The sequence below is a fragment of the Heteronotia binoei genome, chromosome 3 (assembly GCF_032191835.1).
Source record: "Heteronotia binoei isolate CCM8104 ecotype False Entrance Well chromosome 3, APGP_CSIRO_Hbin_v1, whole genome shotgun sequence".
NCBI lineage: Eukaryota > Metazoa > Chordata > Lepidosauria > Squamata > Gekkonidae > Heteronotia > Heteronotia binoei.
The window spans coordinates 99,100,529-99,124,503 of record NC_083225.1 but is presented as its reverse complement, the minus strand read 5'-3'; the positions used below and the strand labels follow the sequence as shown (position 1 = coordinate 99,124,503).

At 42.6% G+C, this 23,975-nt stretch overlaps 1 protein-coding gene across 2 annotated transcripts in view; it reads left to right on the top strand.

The window, feature by feature from the left end:
- DOP1B (DOP1 leucine zipper like protein B) overlaps positions 1-23,975 on the top strand; it is a 126,403-nt gene that overhangs the window by 85,961 nt on the left and 16,467 nt on the right. For both annotated transcript variants that reach the window (XM_060234275.1, XM_060234276.1), the window contains exons 23-32: positions 906-1,040; positions 9,029-9,084; positions 9,938-10,042; positions 10,128-10,194; positions 11,619-11,763; positions 15,182-15,264; positions 15,918-16,027; positions 18,178-18,324; positions 19,527-19,588; positions 19,770-19,898. In XM_060234275.1, the coding sequence (XP_060090258.1) occupies positions 906-1,040; positions 9,029-9,084; positions 9,938-10,042; positions 10,128-10,194; positions 11,619-11,763; positions 15,182-15,264; positions 15,918-16,027; positions 18,178-18,324; positions 19,527-19,588; positions 19,770-19,898 (1,039 nt within the window). The remainder of the gene's footprint in view (positions 1-905; positions 1,041-9,028; positions 9,085-9,937; positions 10,043-10,127; positions 10,195-11,618; positions 11,764-15,181; positions 15,265-15,917; positions 16,028-18,177; positions 18,325-19,526; positions 19,589-19,769; positions 19,899-23,975) is intronic.

Sequence of the window (23,975 nt, the reverse complement as noted above, 5' to 3'; positions counted from 1 at the left end):
CTACTACAATGTGGGGAAGAGTTCATAGAACTGCTCCTCTTTAAGGGACTCTGCCTCCACAGTTGTTAGGCAGAATCCCTAAGCAGTTCAGAGAGAAACAGGCTGCAGAAATAGCCAGAATATCTCTCATGAAGGGAAATGAGCGAGAGGTTAGAAGTAGCCAGCGGGCAAGTATGGCTTGACATGCTGCCTCCAGAAGGGCCCAGGATGTCTTTTGTAGAGGACCTTGATTTCTTTCCACAGGTTCTTTAGGAGAGGCCAGCAAGGGGAGGGGGAACAAAAGGGCAAAGAAGCCCTTCCCCTCTTTATTCTAATACCACTGTAGACTCTTGTAAGAAGTGTCAAGAGAGCCTGGCCAATAGAAGTGTGGATGCCTATCCCTGTTACGATAATCTGTTTTGTGACTAAATAATTACATTCAAATACAAATGTATATTATCTAAATCTTTATATAATTGTCTTCTTGAAGTACTGAAGTACATGTTTATTAAACTGGAAATTACCATTCCATGTTCATATGGAAGGACATCTTCAACTACTGCTTTAGCTGAATGATATGGTAATTAAACTTGTAGTTCTAATTTTCAAGTAATGTTGTTGCAGGATAAGGAGCCATTGTATTTTGGTGACCTCTTTTAAAGTACTCATAGTTCCTTGAGCCATGTCTCTGAATGCTAACATTGACTCTTACCAGTTTACTCTTTTGAGGATTTGGGGCAGAGATGTATTTCCTCAAATGTTCTATAATTATTTTGCTAGATTCTTCCCAGACCAGAAACAGATTTTTCTGGTTTTCCTATAGTGTCCCTGTGGCATAGATGACATTAAGTGATTATTCCTGAAATTGCACATTATAGCTCTGGATGTAAGGAGTTCTTTTAATGATTCCTAATATTTTGTTGCAGATCCCATCTGTACCTAGGACACCTCAGCTTATACTAGTTGATCTAGTTTGTGCACTCAATACTCTGAAGACTGACACTATATTGCAGCTTGTAAAAGAAGTTGTCAAAAAGCCATCACAGATCAAAGGTGAAGAGGTAATAGTTTATCAGATTAATTAATCTGAGGTAATGAGTTACAATTGTTGATCAGTCTTAAACATTCAGGCAGACAAAACAAACTTCATTTAATCTTGTGACAAAAAAGATGTAGCTCTGAGAGCAAGCTTATCCGGAAAAGAGAATTCCATAAATTGATTATAGATCCAGGTGGGTAGCCATGTTGTCTGAAGCAGTAGCACAAAATTTGAGTCCAGTGGCATCTTTAAGACCAATGAAGTTTAATTCAAGGTATGAGCTTTGTGTGTATACACACTTCCTTAGATACAATGAAATGGAATTTGCCAGTCCATACATATGAGGCAGAGGCTGAACAGCAAATTAGCATACAACATAATGAAGACGTTTTAACAGATGCAAAAAGGAATAACAAACTAGGTTTATAAAGTTGCCATTGTTTGGGTTTAATTCTGAGAGGCAACATCGGAGCAAATGCATTTGTCAGAATCTGAGATAGCGTATTTTAATGTATTTCTTATTTGGAATAGTAGATTAGGACAGTGATTGTAAAGTAATGCAATGGATATTAGAATGGCATATTGGAATTCATTTCTCTGGTCTGGTAACAGAGGGGACATAACACTGCATTACAAATCACCCCACCTCTAAGAAAAAGATGCTATTAGTAACCTCCATGCTTGAGAGGAGGCAGATGAAGCATAACAACAAGGTCTCAGTCAGTTACTCTTAGCACTCCACAATTAAGAATGATACATTTACATATCTGTCTCCAATTCTGACACATTTATTTACTCCACTGTTCTCCCCAACCCCCTGGAACTGAATCCAAACTATAGTGACCTTATAAATTTAGCTTGTTATTCCTGTTTGCATCTGTTTAAAACATCTCTGTTGTGTTGTATGCTAATTTGTTGTTCAACCTCTGCCTTATACATATGGACTGGTAAATTCCATGTCATTGTATTTGAGAAAGGGTGCGTGGACACAAAAGCTCATACCTTGAGCCTGTGGAACCTTTAACACCAACAAAGTTGAAAGAAAGCTCTTAAGTGTATTGTTAAGTATATTTTCCCTACATAATATATTTTATATAATATAAGACAGAGGTCCTTCGCTTGGGTCGTCGGGGTCCGGGGAGGGAATCCCCCTACCAGCTTTTGAAGGTGTGCCGCTGATAGCGGCGGACAGGGTCAAAAGCCTGGGGGTACTATTGGAGTCCTCCTTAACGATGGAGGCTCAGATAGCAGCCACTGCCAAGTCCGCATTTTTTCATCTTAGGCGGGCAAGGCAGTTGGCCCCCTTCCTGGAGCGCGACGATCTAGCAACAGTGATCCATGCCACGGTCACCTCGAGGTTGGACTATTGCAATGCTCTCTACATGGGGCTGCCTTTGTGCCAAACCCGAAAGCTGCAGCTAGTGCAGAATGCTGTGGCCCGGCTGCTGTTAGGACTCCCAAGAAGGGAGCACATCCGGCCAGGGCTCCGGGATCTGCACTGGCTGCCAATAGCTTACCAAGTCCGGTACAAGGTGCTGGTTATTACCTTTAAAGCCCTATATGGCCTAGGACCTGCCTACCTGAAGGACCGTCTCTCCCCACATGTTCCCCGGAGAGTACTGAGATCGGGAACTCAAACTCTCCTAGTTATCCCCGGGCCAAAAGAAGCCCACTTAAAATCTACCAGGGACCGGGCCTTTTCTGTTATGGCCCCCTCCTGGTGGAACCAGCTGCCGGAAGAGGTGAGGGCCCTGCAGGACCTTGCCCAGTTCCACAGGGCCTGTAAGACAACCCTCTTCCGGCTGGCTTATGACTAGCTGGTACAAGAAACCAAGTGTACTTATACTAGATGTCTGCTGTCCCTAATGTTTTAAATGGTTTAAATGTCTTAAAATTTTAAATGTATTAATTATTTTAACTGTTTTTATGCTTAAATTCTATTTATGTGAAACTTTGTGTTGTGAGCCGCCCTGAACCACTTGTTGGGAAGGGCGGGATATAAATCATAAAATAAATAAATAAATAAATAACATATTTTACATAATAAAGTTTATAGTATATTCTAGATAATATTTTTTCCCTGGGAATTCAATTGAAGCTTAAAATCTTCGTGGTCTCTGTGCTTCACACCTCTAGGATGAAGCACCAGCGCTGGTCCCCAATCGGTACTTCCAAAGTCCAGGATTTTTTTGTGCCTCGCCCCGTGGGCATGCGCAATAGGCCCAACATGCATGCTCACGGAGCGGGCACAGAGATCCTGCCAGTTCCTTTTTGACTGCATTGTCAATCAGTCGCATGTCGGACTTCTCCGGTTGGTACTTGCCTTTTGTTTTCGGTTTTTCAATCTTTTTCCTAAGGGAAAAAAAGTGTTAGTGTTTAGACATTAGCTCCCGTTACCTCTCAGGGTTCCCCCCCCCTTTTGTTCCTTTTCGCTGTTCGCTCTTGGAACTTATGGACAGACGTTTGGGGCTCTTTAAGCGCTGCCTCAACTGTGGGAGCAAAATCCCCCCCCCCCGACGGACACTCGCTTTGCCTACTGTTCCTCAGGGAGAGACATCACGTTGACGCCTGCATCTATTGCTCCAAATTATCTAAGTAGACTAAAAAGAACAGAGCGGCCAGGCTCTCGGCGGCCCTTGTGAAATCGGCCTTCTCCCCGCAAATGGCAGCTTCAACATCTCTCATGAGTCATACCGACCGCCCCTCTAACCGTGCAGGCTCGATATCTCACTCTGAACCTTCTACCCCTGCCAAGTGAGCCAAAGGGGAGAAGGATGACCATCAGGAGCACAAGAAATCCCGGAAGGAAAAGCATCGACACCAGGAGAGCCATACCCCTCTCCTCCGTCGAAGAGAAAATCGGACCCGATGGTCATCCCAGACTTGCCACCTAAGAATTGCTAGCTTCCCCGGTTCAACTGCATAGCCCCTCGGGCCCAACTGATGCTCGTTCAATATCTCTCTCCGGTTCCAATTCGGAGCTCGATCTCGCCCAAAAGTTGCTTCCTTCCCGTCCAGCCTCACAAAAGAGCGGCGCCTCCAGCTCAACATCGGGGTGTGAGGCTCTGCCGCCAAAGGAGTCGCCAATCGCCAATCAAACTCCACCAGATAGGGATGTACCACCGTCGGACAAATTTCGCCGACTAATGCCATCGCCTAACTGGGATTCTCATCAATGGCCCTACCCATTCGGAGGCTTCCCATACCACGGACCATACCCGTGGTTCCCACTGTGCCAGATGGACTGGGATCAACGGCCAGAAGCATCACATCATTCTAGGATGGTCCTACCGATCGCCACCAAATCGGCCAGAGGCATCAAAGCCGAAGTCGGTACCGAAGTCGACCACTAAGCAAACAAAGCAAAAATCCCCTGACCCTGTTCCTGATGCTCCACGCTTACCGGAGCAATCCGAGGATAGTGATCATTCTTCGCATTCTGCATCCGACTTGGAGAGCGAAGGTCAGTCAGATCAACATCACACAGACTCTTCCCTGGATCCTAGAATTGCAGAGGATCTGCCAATTTCCCCCTCCGAGGACCTGAAATCATATGGAGAGCTCATAAAAGGGATGGCTCATGCCCTGTCACTGCCAGTAGTACAACCTCAGCCAGTCATTGATGACACGGTGTTTGACATCATGCAGAAGAACACGTCTGCAGCTGTGGCCCTTCCAATCACCAACGTTGTTTTGCAGGCTGTCAAGGAGCCCTGGTCTAAGCCTGCCTCCACTCCTATTTTGTCTAGGTGATTAGACCACATGTATCGTGTCCAGGAGCAAGGTGTGGAATTCCTGTTTAATCACCTGCGTCCTAATTCAGTTGTGGTTTCCTCTTCGTCTAAGGCAAAGAAGACACTCCTCTCCGCCAGATAAAGAAGGCAAGAGGATCGAAAGTTTGGCAGACGATTTTACTCGGCTGGTGCCTTAGGGGTCAAAATTTCAAACAACGCAGCTTGCATGGCCAGGTATCAGTACTCTCTTTGGCAGCAGTTCTCTCCCCTCCTGCCTTTGATTCCCAAAGATAAGCTCAGTTTAGCGAAGAAGTTGCAGAAGGAAGGACTACTTCTTGCCAGACAGCAACTTTCAGCTTCTAAACATATGGTCAACATGTCTGCAAAAGCTCTTACCTCTGCCATTACTTTAAGGTGTCACTCCTGGCTTCAGGCTACGGCGCTCCATCTGGGCACTAGGTCTTGGGTGGAAGACCTCCCTTTTGAAGGAGATGGGCTTTTCAGTTCCACCATGGATACAGCCCTGCAAGAGATGGACAAAAGCAGTAAGACTTCTAGAAGTCTGAGTGTTCCACCTCCATCCCGCTCTAACAAACCTTGTACCTGGCCTAAATAGTGGCCCAAGAAGCCCTACCAGGCTAAGTCTCCAGATAGGTCTTGGAAACAGTGCCCCTCACTGCAAGAAAACAGGGGGTCTTACCCTACCGGTTCCAAGGGAAAATACACGCCTTCTGCATCTCAATCCAAGCCCAAGGGCAATCGCTCTCATAAGCAGGGCCTTTGACTTTTGTCCTTGGCCACAACTCCCCCCCGCCCCCGGCCCTACCTGCCTCTTCAGCTTCCTCCCAGCATGGTGAAGGATTACCTCCAACAAATGGGTCTTATCCATCATAGAGGAGGGGTATGTGATAGAATTTGCTCGGATCCCTTCATATTCTAAGTTGGTCATCACCCATCCTTCGAAAGCTCTCATGGAGGAAGTGCAAAACCTCAGAGACAAGCAAGCAATAGAACCAGTCCTGGACCACCTCCAGGGACAAGGTTTCTACTCCTGGTATTTTACCGTCCCAAAGAAGGATGGGGGGCTGCAGCCCATTATGGACTTAAGGGACCTGTCCACCAAAAATTTCAGATGCTGACTCTGCAGAGCATCCTGTCCCTAATCAACAAGGGAGACTGGATGGCCACCTTGGATTTGAAAGATGCCTACTTCCATGTCTCTATCCTTCCAAGCCACAGGCAATTCCTTCGCTTCGCTATTGGCAAGGCCCATTTTGTATTGGAAATACGAGGCCCTTCCATTTGGACTCTCAACAGCCCCCAGAGTTTTTACAGACTATGGTAGCTGTGGTGGCCTACCTCTGCTTGCAAGGACTTGTGCTGTTTCCTTATATAGCCAGCTCCAGACAGTGCCTCCTCCAGCATCTGAACACTGTCCTAGCTTTGCTGACTGAGCTCAGCCTCCAGGTGAACTTAAAGAAGTCCCATCTACTTCCTATCAAACGCATTCAGTTCATCAGAGCGGTGTTGGACATCTCACTCCATATGGCGTTTCTACCAGACACCAGGGCGTTGGATATCATCTCCCTGGTCAATCAGTTGCAGGAGACGGGTCACAAGACAATAGTTCAGATTCATCGAATGCTGGGCCTAATGGCAGCCACAACGAGTATCCTTCTAACTGCAAAGCTACGGATGTGGGCACTGCAACTTTGGTTCCTGAGGTTCTGCAGCTCCTTCATGATGCTGCCAAACAAGTTGGTACGGATCCCACCTATGGTTCTCCGCTCTCTGACCTGGTGGAGGACACAGGCCAATCTTTGCCAAGGAGCACCCTTCCACCAGCCGCTTTCTTCGGTTTCTCTAATGACAGATGCCTTTCTGTGGGGTTGGGGGGGCGCACCTGGATGACTTTTGTGTTGGAGGTCCATGGCCCCTGCTCTTGCCACCCACCACATCAACTTTCTAGAACTCTTGGCTATCTAGTTGGCCATTTGCTCCTTCCGACCGCTTGTAGTGGGTCAGACTGTGGCAATCTTCACGGACAATACGACAGCTACGAGCTATGTGAATCGTCAGGGGGGAACAGTTTCCAGGAAACTTTGCGCACTGGCAATGCTGATCTGGGAGTATTGCTTGCAGATGCAGACCTCCTTAATAGCCTCACAACTGCCAGGAGAGCTCAACATCCAGGCGGACTCTCTGAGGGGCCGCATCGCCACAGGAATGGGAGATGAACTTGTCTTACCTGTCTCTGCTTTTTCACCAATGGGGTTATCCTTCCATAGATGTCTTCGCCACCCACGTGGGAGAATCACAAATGTGAGAAATTCTGCTCCAGAGGGGGAGTGGGACGGGGTCCCTGGGGGATGGCCTGCTCCTCTCATGGGCGGGCAAGTTCCTCTACATGTTTTCCCCCTTGCCTCTCCTCCTCAAAGTAGCGCACAAGCTGGCAAAAGAGTGCCCAGATTCCATTGTGATTGCTACCTGGTGCCCGCGTCATTGCTGGTTTCCAATCCTCATCAATTTGGGGAAGGGGGATCATCATATATTCCCAGCAGAACCAGATCTTCTGCTAGCTCACCAGGGCCGTCTTTTTCATTATGATGTCCCCCACTTAAAGTTAACTTCCTGGAGGATACACTCAAGCCTTCCCACATAAAGTGAAGCACGTCCTGTTGGGTCACCTGGTTCTGCAGTCAGCTCTTTCCGCTTGACTGCTAGCACCCACCGCCAGGTAAGCCTTTCTTGCTAATCTCCCAGAGGTGTGAAGCACAGAGACCATGAAGAAGATAAACAGGTTGTATTCACACCATCCGCCCTCCGTCCCCTCTGCTGCCAGTCACGCTCTTGACTGGCGGCGGTCAAGGGAACTGGTGGGATCTCTGTGCCCGCTCCGTGAGCATGCGTGTTGGGGCTATTGCGCATGCCCACGGGGCGAGGCACAAAAAAATCCCGGACTTTGGAAGTACTGATTGGGGATCAGCGCTGGTGCTTCATCCCAGAGGTGTGAATGCACAGATGACCACTTGAAGATCATAAGTTACAGGTAAGCAACCTGTTTTTCTCAGAAATGTGGAGGCCTATTCAGTTTAGGGCTGTGGAGAGAGGGCACTTAAGCCATTCATGTGCACTGTTATTCCTAGCTGAAAGAGCCTTGCCTATAGCCCATTGGTGCATGTCATTTTCCCCAACAGGGCAAATAGTGATCCCCTGGGCCCTTTTCACATCATAGAAAATAGCACGAGGTAGGGGCTAAGCTCATTTTCCTTCTGTTCTGAATAAGGCCACAACATGTCTGAAAATCTAATTTTCAGCCAGGAGCTTCCGGTTCTTATCTATTTGACAGGGCCTGAGAACAGACCTAGGAATAGTGTATGGTGCACTAGGCTGTAATCAACAAATACAAGACCATATGAACACAAGCTAGGATATTCACAGTTTGATGCACTTGTACAAGTGCTCGAGTGTTGTACAAGGTAGCATATAAGAGGGTGTAGAGCCCCGTGGCTCAGAGTGGTAAGCTGCAGTACTGCAGTCCAAGCTCTGCTCACAACCTGAGTTCAATTCTGGTGGAAGCTGGGTTCAAGTAGCCAGCTCAAGGTTGACTCAGCCTTCCATCCTTCCAAGGTTGGTAAAATGAGTACCCAGTTTGCTTGGGGGGAAGTGTAAATGACTGGAGAAGGCAATGGCAAGCCACCCCATCAAAAGTCTGCCATGAAAACATAGTGAAAGCAATGCCACCTCAGAGCCAGAAACAACTAGTGCTTGCACAGGGGACTACCTTTACCTTTTTAGCTAAAATCTGACCTGGATGGCCTGAGTGGGCAGGGCTTTCACCAGGTGGTGACAAGCCAGGAGTGAAGCAGCAAAATAGAAAAGGAGAGAGGATGCGGGAGAGAGGTGTTAAAAATTATCTACTCCAGGTGTCAAATACACTAGTTACACCACTGCCCTCAGATACACTCAGCCTACACGTTCATGCTTCAACTTAGCATATTCCATAAATCAAGGATCAGCTGATAATAATAAATTATTACACTGGGTGCGAACTAGCATAAATAAAAAGCATAAATTCAAGCAGATTGTTAAAAAAAAACTACCATACAGTCCAAAAACCACATGTTCAGAACTCATCCTGGTTTCTTAGAAAAGCACCACTGAGTTTAATAGGACTAGATTCTTCTTGCAGTCAGGATTTAGGCATTGCTTATTGAATTTACATTTTTTTATAATTAGGTATGGGAATTATATTGAGGCTTTTGTTCTTTTACAGAAATCTTCTCTAGTAGATATCCCTGTGCTCCAGTTCTGCTATGCTTTTGTACAAAGGTAAATTAGGTTTTTTATTTTTTAATATAAGTTTTAATCAGTAAAAAAAATGAATACAAAGCTTTACAGATTCGTCTGTATAAATCCAGGTTGGCAGCCATGTCAGTTTGAAGCATTGGAACAAATTTTGAGTCCAGTGGCAACAACAGTTTATTCAAAGTATGAGCTTTTGCGTGCAAACACACTTCTTCAGATACATAGAAATGGAAGTTAACTTCTTCCTTAAGTTGTATGCTGATTTGCTGTTCAGTAACGTAGAGGTATCTGCCTATATATATATATATATATATATATATATATATATATATATATATATATATATATATATATAGGCTTCTGGAGGGCTTCTGGAGTCCAGCCCTGCTGGTGGACCTTCTGATGGGACCTGGTTTTTGGCCACTATGTGACACAGAGTGTTGGACTGGATGGGCCATTAGCCTGATCCAACATGGCTTCTCTTATGCTCTTACCTTTTTACTGTGCAATATTCAGGTTAGTTTGCTCAACTCTTATGCATTCCTTTCGTTTCTCCAACCATTCCTCTTTATTTGAAGTTATTTTCCTTTTCCTGTATCCAGCAAAAACTAATCTTGCAAAGATTATTGCATATTGAGTATTTTTCTTGAGTATCCTTAGAAAAATGGGTTTTCATTTTTGTGTGTATGTGATTATCAAATTTAAAATAGCTGCAAAAAGTTGGAATAGTTAGAGAATTCCACAGTGCAACCCGTTATCTAGAGTCAGTATACCTTTTTAAATCTCTCTCTTTATTAAGATATTAAGTATTAAATGTTGTGTTGCTTTTTTGTGTGTGTGGCTTTTGTGAGACATTACTGATTCAGGTTTCTTGCAGACTTCCATCCTCAGTTTTGCAGGAGAACTTCCAGTCATTGTTAGGAGTGCTGAAAGAATCAGTACAATTAAATTTGGCTCCACCTGGTTACTTCTTGTTGCTCAGGTATGGTCATAATGATTAATGTAGAATATGCACTAATAACTATAGTTGTTCAGTGTGCTAATTTTGGCTCTTTTTTTTTTTACAGCACCCTGAATGATTTTGTAACTAGAACTCCAACCCAGGAAAATAAGAAAGATCAGAAAGATCTGCAGGTATGGCATTTACTCAGCGTCCTCTTTCTGAATGATCACTGTGTAAGGAAAAAGGGGATAGAATGGTGGAGTCTGTAACAAGCTCCTGTTCCTTAAAGTTTGTTAACCAGTTGGAAGGAAACATGCTCTGACACCTAAACCAAATTCATTAGTTTTTAATTACTAACAGCTAAGCAAGTTTGTTTATTATTTTATTGGTTTTATATCCTGCCCTATCCCAAGATGGGCTCAGAGTGGGTTACAATTAATCAATATAAACAAACAGTACCATATAATAAAATCAGTTAAAACAATAAGGAGAAAGTTTTAACATGAGAAAGTTCTGTCTCATCAATTTTGTCAGTTTTTACGCATGAAGAAGTCACTTGGTTACAAACTGACCTTCTTATGGAATCCAACTATACAGAAGCTTATGTCCTTTTTCACTGCCTTACTGTAAGCACAGACTTTTCATTAGAACAAGCAAAATTTTCTTGCTGTCATGCAGCAAACATAATATCTATGTTAATATTGTAACTGCCTAATATCTACCAATTGACTAAGTGTTTATCTCATTTGTCTTTCAAGACACCCAGTGCAGTATAACACCCTCATTTATTGAGTTTTATCTAGAGTACTGATCTGTGGATTGGTTTAAACTGCAGTTGCTAAAGCAGTGGCTGCCCCCATTGAAGTTGTAGTACAATCTTATTCCTAAGAAATAAGGCAGCTCTGACATTTTCCAACCATCAGAAGTGATCAGATTTCTTATATTCACTGTTAAAATAATGAAATAGTTCCAGAAGAATCAAACAATGACCTTAGAAATCTGTTATGATTTAATTGATTGACTTTGGTTTCCAAAGTCCATTGAACTTCCAGATTTCCATTAGACTTTCAGGTTTCATAGCCACAGAAACCTGTAGGTTTCATAACCACAATCATAATCAATCACAGATTACTGGCTTTTGTCATTTAGATAAGTTCTTATCCACCATCACAGATAGTGGGAAACTATCTAGCCTCTTTGGCATACAGTCTGAGTACAGCCATGTTAATGGTTTTTGCAGTTTGTCTCCTTTATTACACTAAACAAATACTACCTACATATGTAAAACAAGATTTTGTATGTGTTGCCCAGATCTGGATAGCCCAAGCAAGCCCAGTCTTGTCAGACTTTGGAAGCTAAGCAGGGTTGACTCTGGTTAGGACTTGGATGGGAGACCTCTTTGAAATACCAGTAGTCAAGAGGACAGAGGCAGGGCTTTATTCAGCCACCTTTTTGAATATCCTCCAGGCCCCCAGTAGGAGTCAGTCACCAGAAACTGCCATGACTTCCAGGTGCACACATGCACAAAAATTAAAAAAAAAATTACAAAAAGGATTTTTATGTGTTGTCTATTTATAAATGCTTCATTCTTAGTTGGTTTCATTTGCTTGAGCAGGAGGTGACCCAGAAAATCTTGGAAGCTGTGGGAAACATTGCCGGTTCTTCCTTAGAACAGACTAGTTGGCTGAGCAGGAACCTTGAAGTGAAAGCACAGCCTCAGATCTCTTTAGATGAATCTAATGTTGAAGATGAATTATGTGGTAAGACAATTATTCAGACAAACTAGTGAACAAATGCCACTAGTGATCAGATCTGTCCCTGAGCCAATCCTGCCATATCAGAGCATTTCCTTACACATGTACAGCTACAGCACAAACCATTAGGGGAAGACTGGAATTGTCCAGTCTGTTGTCTGCACAACTCCTCAGATTCATGTAGTAAAATCTTCTGTACAAGAAAAAATGGGAGAAAAAGTATTAAGCAGCAAAAAGTTTGCTACCCTAACAAGATACAGATTAGCAACTAAAATCAGAAAGAAAACCAAGGCAACAGACATTAATATCACAAAACCAACAAAGCAAGAAAAATAACCTACCTTGTGTGTGATTGTTACTTTAGAATAAAAATGCCCAATTAATATTACATAGTAGCAAGTTGTGTTCCTCTTGCAAGGCTATTCCAGAACAGGCAATCCTAGTTAAAGGAGATAGGTTGCCAAATATGAGATCAAAAAGTTTGGTGGGAAAATGGGATAGAGCTTTAGTAAGAAAGGAAGGATTCCCTAATTAAGTTGCTATGGGGAGAGATCAGTTGGCTGGAGGGCAAACTCATCCTAAACTGGGGAAGAAGATGGTAACGGTAGTCCCCTGTGTAAGCACTAGTAATTTCCAACTCTGGGGTGACGTCACATGACGTTTTCACAGACTTTTTATAGGGTGGTTTCCCATTATCTTCCCCAGTAATCTACACTTTCCCCCTAGCAAGCTGGCTATTCATTTTACTGACCTCGGAAGGATGGAAGGCTGAGTCAACCTTGGACCGGCTACCTGAATCCAGCTTCTGCTGGAATCGAACTCAGGTCATGAGCAGAAAGTTTGGACTGCAGTACTGCAGCTTTACCACTGTGTGCCACAGGGCTATAAGAGAAGGGTAACCAGGGTAAAAAGACATAATAGGTTAAAATGAGGAAGGAAAGCAAAAGGGAGGAGAGAATGAGATACTCTGCCTGTCGCCAAAGAGAGAGAGGTCCCAGTGCTATGTTGTAGCAGTGGAAGATGTCTGCTTTTTTTCATCTGGACTTCAGTGTTGAAGCCTGGCCATTGGTCAGATTTGGCATATGAAACCCTGTTGGACCAAGGGAGTAAAACTGAGGGTCCATTGGTGGATTCAGGCTTCATTCTAATTGGTGCAGGTTGAGGACCTGAGACCCTGGATCATAATCCAAACTAACTGGGCTAAACTAGGCAGAAGGGATAGATTCAGGTGGGTATCCAGGTTGGTCTGAAGCAGCAGAACAAAGTTTGAGTTCAGTGGCACCTTTAAGACCAACAAAGTGTTATTCAAGGTAGAAGCTTGAATAGAAGCTTGAAGTTCATGCACACTTCCTCAGATACAATTAAGTGCTCACCCCACTTCAAAGAAGATGCTGTAAGGTCACCTCCATGCTTGAGAGGAGATGGATGAAGTATAATGGCAGAGTCTCAGTTAATTATTCTCAGCATTCTACAATTAAGGATACAGCTGCCCATCAGTCCCCCCCAATTAAACCCAAACAAATGGTAGCCATATAAACTAAGCCTGTTTGGTTCTTGAATTCATTGCACATCTTCAGTAGACTGTTTGCTAGGGGTGGTGAAATTGTGACCCAGGAGCCACATGTGGCTGTTTCACACAAATTGTGTGGCTCTTGAAGCCCCCACCAGCTGGCTTGGAGAAGGCATTTCTCTTTAAATCACTTATCCAAGCCATCCAGAGGCTTGGAGAATGCATTTAAAGTTAAAGTTGGTTTCTTTCCATCCGTCTCTTCCTCTCCCATCTATTTGCCTTACAGTAATACTTGTTGATCTTAAAGGCGCCTCTGGACTCAAACTTTTGTTATGCAGAAACTTTGTTATGAGAAAACCTGAGGCAGGTTTTGGCTTAATGGGTCTTAATAGATCTGAAGTGGTGGTTAAATGGGTGATTAATTCTCAGGAGAGGAGGTAATGCCTTTATCTGGAAGATAATTGTGCTGTCTAGAGTTGCATTTACAAGTGAAATACAAATGACTAATTGTTTTAACTTGCAAACCTAGGTCATTGTATATGAGGCAGAAAGTGTGAGGAGCCTGTATTGATGTCTTCCTGTTGCCTTGCAATGTGTTAAATTACCTTTTCTGCTGTGGATCCTGTTTATTACTCAGTACTTATAGTCCTTGAGATGTTTTCCCCCCATCTCTGATACCAAATTGACCAGAATGTACTAGAGTCACATCCTGCATTCCTGCCATAACTCAAGTCACAAGCTCACAGTCTAAGGCAATGCCCATGCCTCTGGTTTCTGTTGAAAGAGAGATTTCTGGGGTGTTTCCCCAGTGCTGGTCTCTTAGTCTGGGGTATACCCATATAGACTATAGTACCACAGCATGTATCTAATGTCACAGAATTCTGACAGCATTCAGCTAGAGAGATTTATTATGCTAATCTGTAACCATGTGTGACTCTGATTGAGAGAGTATATTTAGTTTTTTCATCCCTACATAGTTTTGCCAATCATAGCAGATGCATGCACCTACATTATGAGCTCTGCAAAGAAAGATGGGTTAAAAGCAGTGCAGGGAGGGCAGTTTCAATTAGCAAAATCATACAGGGGTAGAAGTGTTTAATCTCCTCTCCCTTATAGTCCTGATATTAATCAGAAACACTGCAGTTGAGCTTCAGAAAATGTGGGTTGTATTACATAATACACTACCAAGTTGTATGTCTAAGAAGCCACACCATGATAAGTTGTGCCTAGCTGTAGCCTGTTGTCTGTAACCTTTTTCCAGTCTTAAGAGAGAGGAAGTAATAGTACATGAAATTTAATTGCATTAAACATTGGTCATTAAAATGCCACTGCTCCATTTTTCAAGAATAATTAATAAAAATAGATTGAGGACATTACTTTCTCTATCTTGATACAAAGCACTGTGGTGTTCACATATATTGCCTACTAGACCAATATGACTTCTATTTGACTAGGCCCTCTGTTTTTCTGCTCTAAAATGCTTCTATACAGCCTTGTCTGCCACTGTGTTTCAAATGCATTTTTCTTCTGTTTTTGATAGGGAAAGAGTGACTCACCCCTTTTTCTCATTCGGTTGTCTGCTCTAAACTCCCTCTTCCCAGAACAACTTTTCCTTTTTAAAGAAAGGCACCAGTGGTGTAACACGTGATACTGTATGTACAGCTATGTATGTATAGCTTTGCAAACTAATGTACCTAAAAATATAAACACATATATGGTTAAGCCACTTAGGCTAGATGTGTTTATTTTCTCAAGTGCATTACTGTACATAGCTTATTTTGTTGTATGCAGATCACATCATCCTGCAGCATCTGAATCTAAGCCTTTTTGTTTTTGCAAACAAACACTAATTTAGTAAAAATTCAGTATCACCTCCTACTGAATGGAAACACTAACATGCCACTTCTTCTGCAGATGCTTCAGCAGTCCCTTCCTCCATGGTCTCTGCCTCTGCTCCATCTGTGTACAGTGTTCAAGCCCTCTCTCTCCTTGCAGAGGTAAATGCTGTTTCTGTTGGGCAAATGGAGCTTGCAGTGCCTTTGCCCTCTTTGGTGGCCATGCAGATGCCACATTTGCATCCTTGGCTAAATTTTAGCTAGTGTAGTTTATCTAATGAAATTAAATAAGTATGGGGAATAGCACTTAGGCATTTTAAAAAGTTGGCATAGTATGTTGAAAAGATGGAATTTTCCCAGGTGTCAGAGTCACATATTTCATCCCCCCCCACACACACACACACACTTTAATCGTGTTTTCTCATTTCTGGGTGCTGTCTCAGATTTTGTGTATTTTTGCTTTTTGTCATTTAAAAAAACAGTATCAATTTCATTTAAAATTAAAAGGGAACCATATGATTTGTATTGTCACTTTAAAGAGTTAACAGAATTTTAAGTTTTCATGGACTAGAGCCAACTTCTTCAGATGCAGTGCAGTGCCTCCTCACAGGCAGATCTTTATACATGAAAATTAACAACAACAAAAAAGTAGGGCTAAGGGGCTATGAAATGTAGTAAGTACATGGTGAAATGTAACAATGTAAAATTCAAATCTAATCAAGGAAAGTACAGAAACCATTTACTAGTTATGCTCAGCTAGCTAACACCTGCAATGGCTGAGGGCCCTTCATTAATATGGAACATTGTTTCTATAGGTTCTTGCTTCTCTTCTGGATATGGTCTATCGTAGTGATGAGAAAGAGAAGGCAGTGCCGTTAATATCACGATTGCTTTATTATGTGTTTCCTTACTTACGCAATCACAGGTAAATAGCTTATTCTTATAAATCACTTGTAACACACTCAGACAGATACGTATCTGTGAACATATTTAAGACATCTCCATGTTGTGCTGTGCTGTGCTGTGCTGTGTTGTGCTGGTCAGGTGAACTTAACTGTATTTTGCATTAACCAGGGAGCCACACTATGTGCATAACTATCCCTTTTCCCCAGGTCTACCCACTGAAGGATGTAAAAGAATATCTGGACAATATACAGTAGCAATACCTAATACAATTTGCAGTAAAAAAAAGGGGGGGGATACACAGTGGAACAATTTATGGCTTACAGGTAGCTCTCTCTAGTCAAAGTTATCCCCATTACAGGTATATAGACTAAGATCTGGTTCTGTTTTCAGTAATTCCTTGGATAATTCATCAAGACAGCTTATTTTCAAAGGCTATAAATGCTAAATATTTATTGGCTATAATGAACCTATCCAAGCAAATGTTGATTTATAAACATAGCTTGTTATTCCTGTTTTGTCTTCACATATCTTAAAACATCTTCATCATGTTGCATGCTAATTTGCTGATCAGCCTCTACTTATATTTTGAACTGTTACCTTCCATTTCAGTGTATCTGAGGAAGCGTGTGGGCACACAAAGCTCATATCTTGAATAAGACTTTTATGGTCTTAAAGGTGCTGCTGGACTCTGACTTTGTTCTTGTTTTTCATTTAACAGTATCCTATATATATAAAAGGCAAGCCATCTTGCTGATGACTCATCTACTCTCTCACTGATTGAGCTACATGTTGCTCAATCTCCATGGAGACTAATCTCACCCTCTGCCCCAGGACAGATGAGGATTTGAGCCACTGGGGAAGCTGCCTTTGCATACTACCAGTAGCAGACTGGCCAGGGCGTCAGTTTGCCCAATGGCAAGTGGGCCCTTGATGAAGTGCCCCCCCTTAAACATTAGACAATATGTTTAAAATGCTAATGACCTTTTAAGTAGCTTGAAAATATAATAGAAGTTCTTTATCTCCTGGCAACCAATATTTTTAGACCCAGTCCACCACTGCGTACTACTGGCCTATCCCACTGAGTTTTCCATTTTCCCTCAGTGGCTGTTGCTAGACAACCATAGTATTCCAAGTTTGGTTCTGTCAGTAAAAGGGAGGGGGAGAAGGCCCTTTTCCAGACCTGTTTTGGCCTTTGAGGGAGAACTCATTGGGGCCAGTCCTGACTAGGGTTACCAACTCCAAGTTTTGGGGAAATTCCTGGAGATTTTGTGGTGGAGTCTATGAAACCCAAAGTTTGAGGAGGGGAGGAGCCTTAGCATTGTACAAGTTCACCCTTCAAAGCAGCCATTTTCTCCAGGGGAGCTGATCTCTGCCCATTGGAGTTCAGTTGTAAAAGTGGGAGATTTCCAGGTCCCACCTGGAGACTAGTTAAACAGAGAGAGGTCACTTGCGGAGTACAGATACAAAACAAAAGTTATAGTGACCAGATTACTAATATATTATAACAAACATATGCAATATCAAATCACATGAAGACTGAAAAATCAATTCCCAAAGTTCCACAATTCCTTCAACGAATTTCCCATAGAAACAAGACAAAAAGTCTCCAATAGAAATTTCAAACCAGCACTACACTCAAAACGTTTTCTATTGGAAATTCTTTTGCAGACAATTGACGCATCAGAAACCATCAGTACATATTTTTCTGAGCGCTTGTCCTTTGGTTGAAATATAATTAATGGAGCACCCTATTCTGGAAGAGAAATCGAAGCAGGAGTAATCACGTCAACTTCCTGTACATCGGGACTCCCTTGACAGAATTGTGAAACTTTATGAATTGATTTTTCAGTCTTCATGTGATTTGATATCGTATATGTTTGTTATAATATATTAGTAATCTGGTCACTATAACTTTTGTTGTGTACCTGTACCCACCTGGAGGCTGGCAACCCTAATTACAGGCTATCATTCCTCTATAAATTATCCTTTTTGTCTCCCTTGCTGAGTGCATTAATTTTCCTTGCAACTAACCTGCAGGTGTTCAAAGAAATATGTAATCAACAATGTCAAGTGGAATGTTGCTACAAGACGTAGAATTTTCTAGGGCATGTGAATAATGCATTTTGGAGAAATGCATCATCTTTACATTGTATATATTTTTGTTGACAGTGCCTACAATCTTCCTAGTTTCCGTGCTGGTTCTCAGTTGCTTAGTTCTTTAAGTGGCTATGCCTATACCAAGAGAGCATGGAAGAAAGATGTTCTAGAACTATATATGGATCCAGCTTTTTTCCAGATGGACACTTCATTCATTCAGTAAGAAATATAATTGGGGCAATCTTGTTTGTCTGTCTTTTTTTTCTTAATAAACTCACTAGCAAAATCTAATGAGTTTTAATGAAGCTGTAAAATGCCTTGCATTTGGAAACTCTATAAAATAAATAATTTGCCAATAATCTTATTTATTAATGGATGGGTTTTATTCAGTCTCCTACAATTCCATACTCTGCATATTCTTCAACCTTAGCAAGGACAATTATCTTGTAGTGTTCCATGGCTCTCCAAGAAAAAAATAATTGCAGTGTGTAGGATGAAAGTGAGAGTTATAATTTCTTAATTTTAAAAATTATTTTGTTCCTGGAATCTTTTTTGCCGTTCTGTTCCTGTACTGCCAAATGAATATAATGAAGTCTAGATTTTTCTCATTTGAAACTTGTGCCATGATCCATAAAACCCTGAGGGTTTTTTTGTTTGATTACTTAATTTGGGGTCTGTTTATTCCTCATATCATGATAGTAAAGTACACTTTTAGTTCAGGAAAGGAATAATTTGTATCTTTTCTTTCTGAGATTTTGGTTGGATTCAAAGTTCTATAAATGGAAGCAGATCTTACTTGGCTCCTTATTCCAATGAACTCCCCCCTCCCCCAATATGTTAGGAATCTTTCTGATTGATATGTCATGCAGTATAGAAATCTGCAATAAGTGTTGGCAATTCAGCAACAGTATCCCCCCATATGTTTCAGTAGAATGATCCTATCGTGCTCCACTTGTGCAGTAGGGAAGCCAGTTTTGTACATTCAGGTGAGTATGGGCGAGTCCTCAGCAGTGGCAGACAGGGGAAGGAAAATGCAGGTAAAATTTGTTTCCACAAGTTCCTCCCAAAATCCGGTGGATGCAGCCAGCAAACGACTGTTTAAAAATACAAGATTTGACATGAAATGTTAATTGGTTCTCTTTCATAACTGCTTTACACAAGTTGAAATTGTCTAAACAGAAGTAGCTTGTTTGGTATAAGAAACTGTAAATTGTGTATGTAATTTTCTAAGTGACAGATGCATGTGTCTGTCCAGTCATGTGTATATTAGTCACTATTTGTTGGATTCTTGCAACTTGTCTACAGTGTCAAAAGGCACTTAGATTATGGAAATTTAATGCTGCCTCAAACAGTCATGAAAAGAATGGTAATGGTTTAAAGCTGATTGCACTAATTTTTACTTGATTTGTCTTATCCTGCAGTTGGCGATCCATTATTGATCATTTTCTTACACATGAAAAAACTATGTTTAAAGACTTAATGAGTAAGTTTTCACTGAAAATTGATTTTGTTTTTGTTAAAAAACAAAGTTAAATTAATAAGAACATGGTGAATTGCTTAACTGTTCACACTGATATAGAACATTTTTGTTGTTGCTTATTCTAGTAGATAACCAATGATTATTTCATTGTGCAACTTAATGCCAAGTCTGTTCTTAATCATAGGTATGCAGAGCAGTTCTTTGAAACTTTTCCCAAGTTTTGAGCAAAAAGCAATGTTGTTGAAGCGTCAAGCATTTGCTGTTTTTAGTGGAGAAATTGATCAATATCACCTTTACCTGCCTTTGATACAAGGTGAGATTGATATATTATATACAGTAAAAGTATAATGAAGAATGTATTCTTTGTTCTATGCTCAGCTAAGGATTATTAAGAAGGACTTGAAGATGTTGTTAGCCGCCCTGTGCCTGCTTCGGCGGGGAGGGCGGGATATAAATGTGAAAATAAATAAATCAACTATAATTGTAATACTTGTGTATAACTCTATTGTGTGGCATTCTTAAGATTACTATGTACACTTCTGATCATCCCATGTTAAAAAAAAGATGTTCATGACACGGTCGACCATCGGCTACTGACCTGCCGCCTCGCTGACGTAGGGGTTAGGGCTTTACAATGGGCTTTACAATGGCTCCCCTCCTTCCTCGAGGATCAGGGACAAAGGGTGGCAATAAGGGGTGAGCTGTCCCAGAGGGGCACACTAGATTGTGGGGTGCCTCAGGGAGCAGTTCTCTCACCGATGCTATTTAATATCTATATGCGCCCCCTTGCCCAGATCGCCCGGAGGCATGGGCTTAGGTGTCACCAATATGCAGATGACACCCAGCTCTATCTGTTAATGGATGGCTGGCCTGGCTGCGTCCCAGGGAATATGGACCTGGCACTGCAGGCCGTGGCAACTTGGCTAAGGCTGAGTAGGTTGAAGCTGAATCCAGCGAAGACAGAAGTCCTTTGTGTGGGTCCGGGCACTCTGGGGAGTGAAATACCTCTCCCGGTTTTTGACGGGGTGCCGCTGAAAGCGGCGCACCGGGTCAGAAGCTTGGGAGTTCTACTGGAGCCTTCACTATCAATGGAGGCCCAGATAGCAGCCACTGCTAAGTCAGCCTTTTTTCATTTAAGGCGGGCAAGGCAGTTGGCCCCCTTCCTAGAGCGCCAGGACCTAGCAACAGTGATTCATGCAACGGTCACCTCGAGACTGGATTACTGTAATGCCCTCTACATGGGGCTGCCTCTGTGCCGAACCCGGAAGCTGCAGCTGGTGCAGAACGCGGCAGCTAGGCTGCTACTGGGGCTCCCAAAATGGGAACACATAGAGTTAGGGCTGCGCGGACTGCACTGGTTGCCAGTTACATACCAGATTCGTTACAAAGTGCTGGTTATTACCTTTAAAGCCCTATATGGCCGAGGACCTGCTTACCTGAGGGACCGTCTTTCCCCATATGAACCCCAAAGAGCATTGAGGTCAGCAGGGAAGAACCTGCTGACCGTCCCTGGGCCGAAGGGAGCAAAACTACAGAGTACTCGCATGCGGGCTTTCTCCGTTGTAGCTCCACACCTATGGAACCAGCTCCCGGAAGAAGTGCGGGCCCTGCGGGACTTTGAACAGTTCCGCAGGGCCTGCAAGACCATCCTCTTCGGGATGGCCTTCACCGATTAAAAGATAGAGAGACTGCTTAAGTGATTTTTACCATCTGTTGAAATAGCACCAGGATGTTAATTTTATTAATTTTAGAATTTTAATTAAATTGTTAAATTAGCTACTGCTTTTAAATATTATTGTATAATTTACTGTATTGATTTAATGTTGTTAGCCGCCCTGAGCCTGCTTCGGCGGGGAGGGCGGGATATAAATAAAAAGATTGATTGATTGATTGATTGATTGATTGATTGATTGATTGATTGATTGATTGAAAAGGTGCACAAAATTATAAAGGAGCATTTCGGGTCTGTAGCTTACAAAAAGGCAACTGAGAGGACATATGAGAGAGCTTTGTTAAATGTCTTTTGCTGAGAAAGAAGACAGAGAAGCTTTTCTATGTGTTCAATAATACCAGAATTCAAGTTCACCCAGTAATGTACATGGGTAGTTGATTTAGGGTGTCTAACAAAAAGAAATGCCACTTTATACAACACATCAAGATCTTATATAATTTACTACCACAAGGAATGGTGATACTAATTACTGGGTGGGTAATTGCAGTGGGAAGCTGATAGCTTCATTTGTTCCTGAACTTCCCAAGTGCACCTTATCTACTGTGAAAAACAGAATAATTGATTGGACCTTTGATGTGATCCATTATATGTGATCTTGTGCAATCTTCTTAGAAATCCTCCTATGGCTTTCTGCTTAGATAAATAAGTGAATTTTCCATTAGAATAACAGTATTCCTTGCAGGGAACTTAAATTATATGGCAACCTATAAGTCCAGATTGCTGTCGCTCACCATCTTCCTATACTTTCTTTCTGCTTGGGCAACTCAGTCCTTTGAAGAGCTGTAAGCATCTAATGCTGGAGATATATGCTCTGTAGTGGAGGAGCATGCTGTGCAAGTGAAAGGAAAGTAAAAGATCCAGGCCTAAGATATTTATCTTCCTGCATCCTCTAGCAAAAGGTGTAGATGGAAGAATACAAGTAAAATAGTAAAAGTAGAAATTTAAAAATCAGAAGTTATTTTGTTACCAAAAATGGCAGCCTGAAGTTATTTCACTTCAGACTTATCAGAGACCTACTAATTTTCAATAATAAACACAATTGATCAGTGAAAGATGCTGTAACTAAACACATTTTTGTAGCTATGCCAGGTCAAGCCCCTTTCCTGTCTTGCCCTTACCTAGCCACAATAATCCATGCAGTGGTCACTTCCAGGATAGATTACCGTAACTTGCTCTATGTAGGAATATCCTTGACTGACCCAGAAATTTATTTATTTATTTATTTGATTTCTATCCCACCCTCCCCAGAAGCAGACTCAGGATGGGTTGCAACATAGAAATTTCTAACAATAAGCTAACCTCAATAAAATCATTCTTAAAGCCACAATAAACAGTAGCAAGATGACATTCTTAAAGTATCATATCCCTGGCTCTGTTTAATTTAAAAAGATATAAGGTCTGATCCATGGGTTCCCAAGCTATCTAGGTTCCTGCCAACAACAGTCCAGTGAACAGTTTGTCAGGACATTTGAACAGGATGGGCCAGAATAGTAATTAGACATCCATTACCTCAACTAAAAGCCTGGCAAAATAGCTTTATTTTGCAGGCTCGGTGAAACCATAAAAGATCCCCCAGGACCCTGATCACTGTTGAGAGCTTATTGGGGTAGGTATTTGTGGGTTTCCTGCATTGTGCAGGAGTTCGACTAGATGACCCTGTAGGTCCCTTCCAACTCTATGATTCCACCAGGTCGGGGCCAGGGTCAAAAATACCCTGGCCCTAGTTGAAGCTAGGTGGATGTCTTTTGGGCCAGGGATTACCAGCAGGTGTTGACTGGCCAAATGCAAGGCCCTTTGGGCTACATGAGGGGAGAGCCAGTCTCACAGGTATGTTTGTCCTTGACCACTCAGGGCCTTAAAGGTTAAAACCAGCACCTTGAAATGGATCTGGAACTGTATCAGCAGCCAGTACAGTTTGTACAGCACCAGCTGAATGTACGCCTGTGGAGACATCACAGACAGCAGGTGCACCAGCACGTTTTGCACTAGTTGCAACTTCTGGATCAGATACAAGGGCAGGCCTTCATAGAGCAAGTTGCAGTAGTCTAATCTGGAAATGACCATTATTTGGATCATTGTAGACAGGTTGTGGATGGAATGGTAAGGAGCTAGTTGCCAAACCTGCTGAAGATGAAAAAAAGGCAGATTTGGCAACTGCTGTGACCTTGGCCTCCGTGGATAGTGAGGCATCCAGTATCACAGCTAGGCTCTGAACTCTGGGCACAACCCATCTAGGGCTGGGAGCCGGATTCCCATGTCCCAACCCCCACACCCTAGGTACAGGACCTCCATCTTCAATGGATTCAACTTCAGCCAGCTTTGCTGCCACCAACCAGCCACAGCCTTCCAAGCCTGGTCCAAGATGCCTGGGGTTATGTCCAGCCAGCCATCCATTAACAGATACAGCTGGTCCAGAATGCAGCAAGGTGTGGGTTCTTACTGGAACTGCACAGAGAGTGTGCATTCAACCAGTGCTCCACCAGCTTCAGTGGCTCCAGGATGAATACTGAATCAAGATCAGGGTTCTGTTATTAACCTTTAAGGCCCTAAAACGCCTAGGACAATGTATCTTTGGGACTGCCTCTCATGGTATACCCCCAAAGAGCATTACATGCAGCAGAGAAATACTACTGGTGATCCCTGGCCTGAAAGATCTGG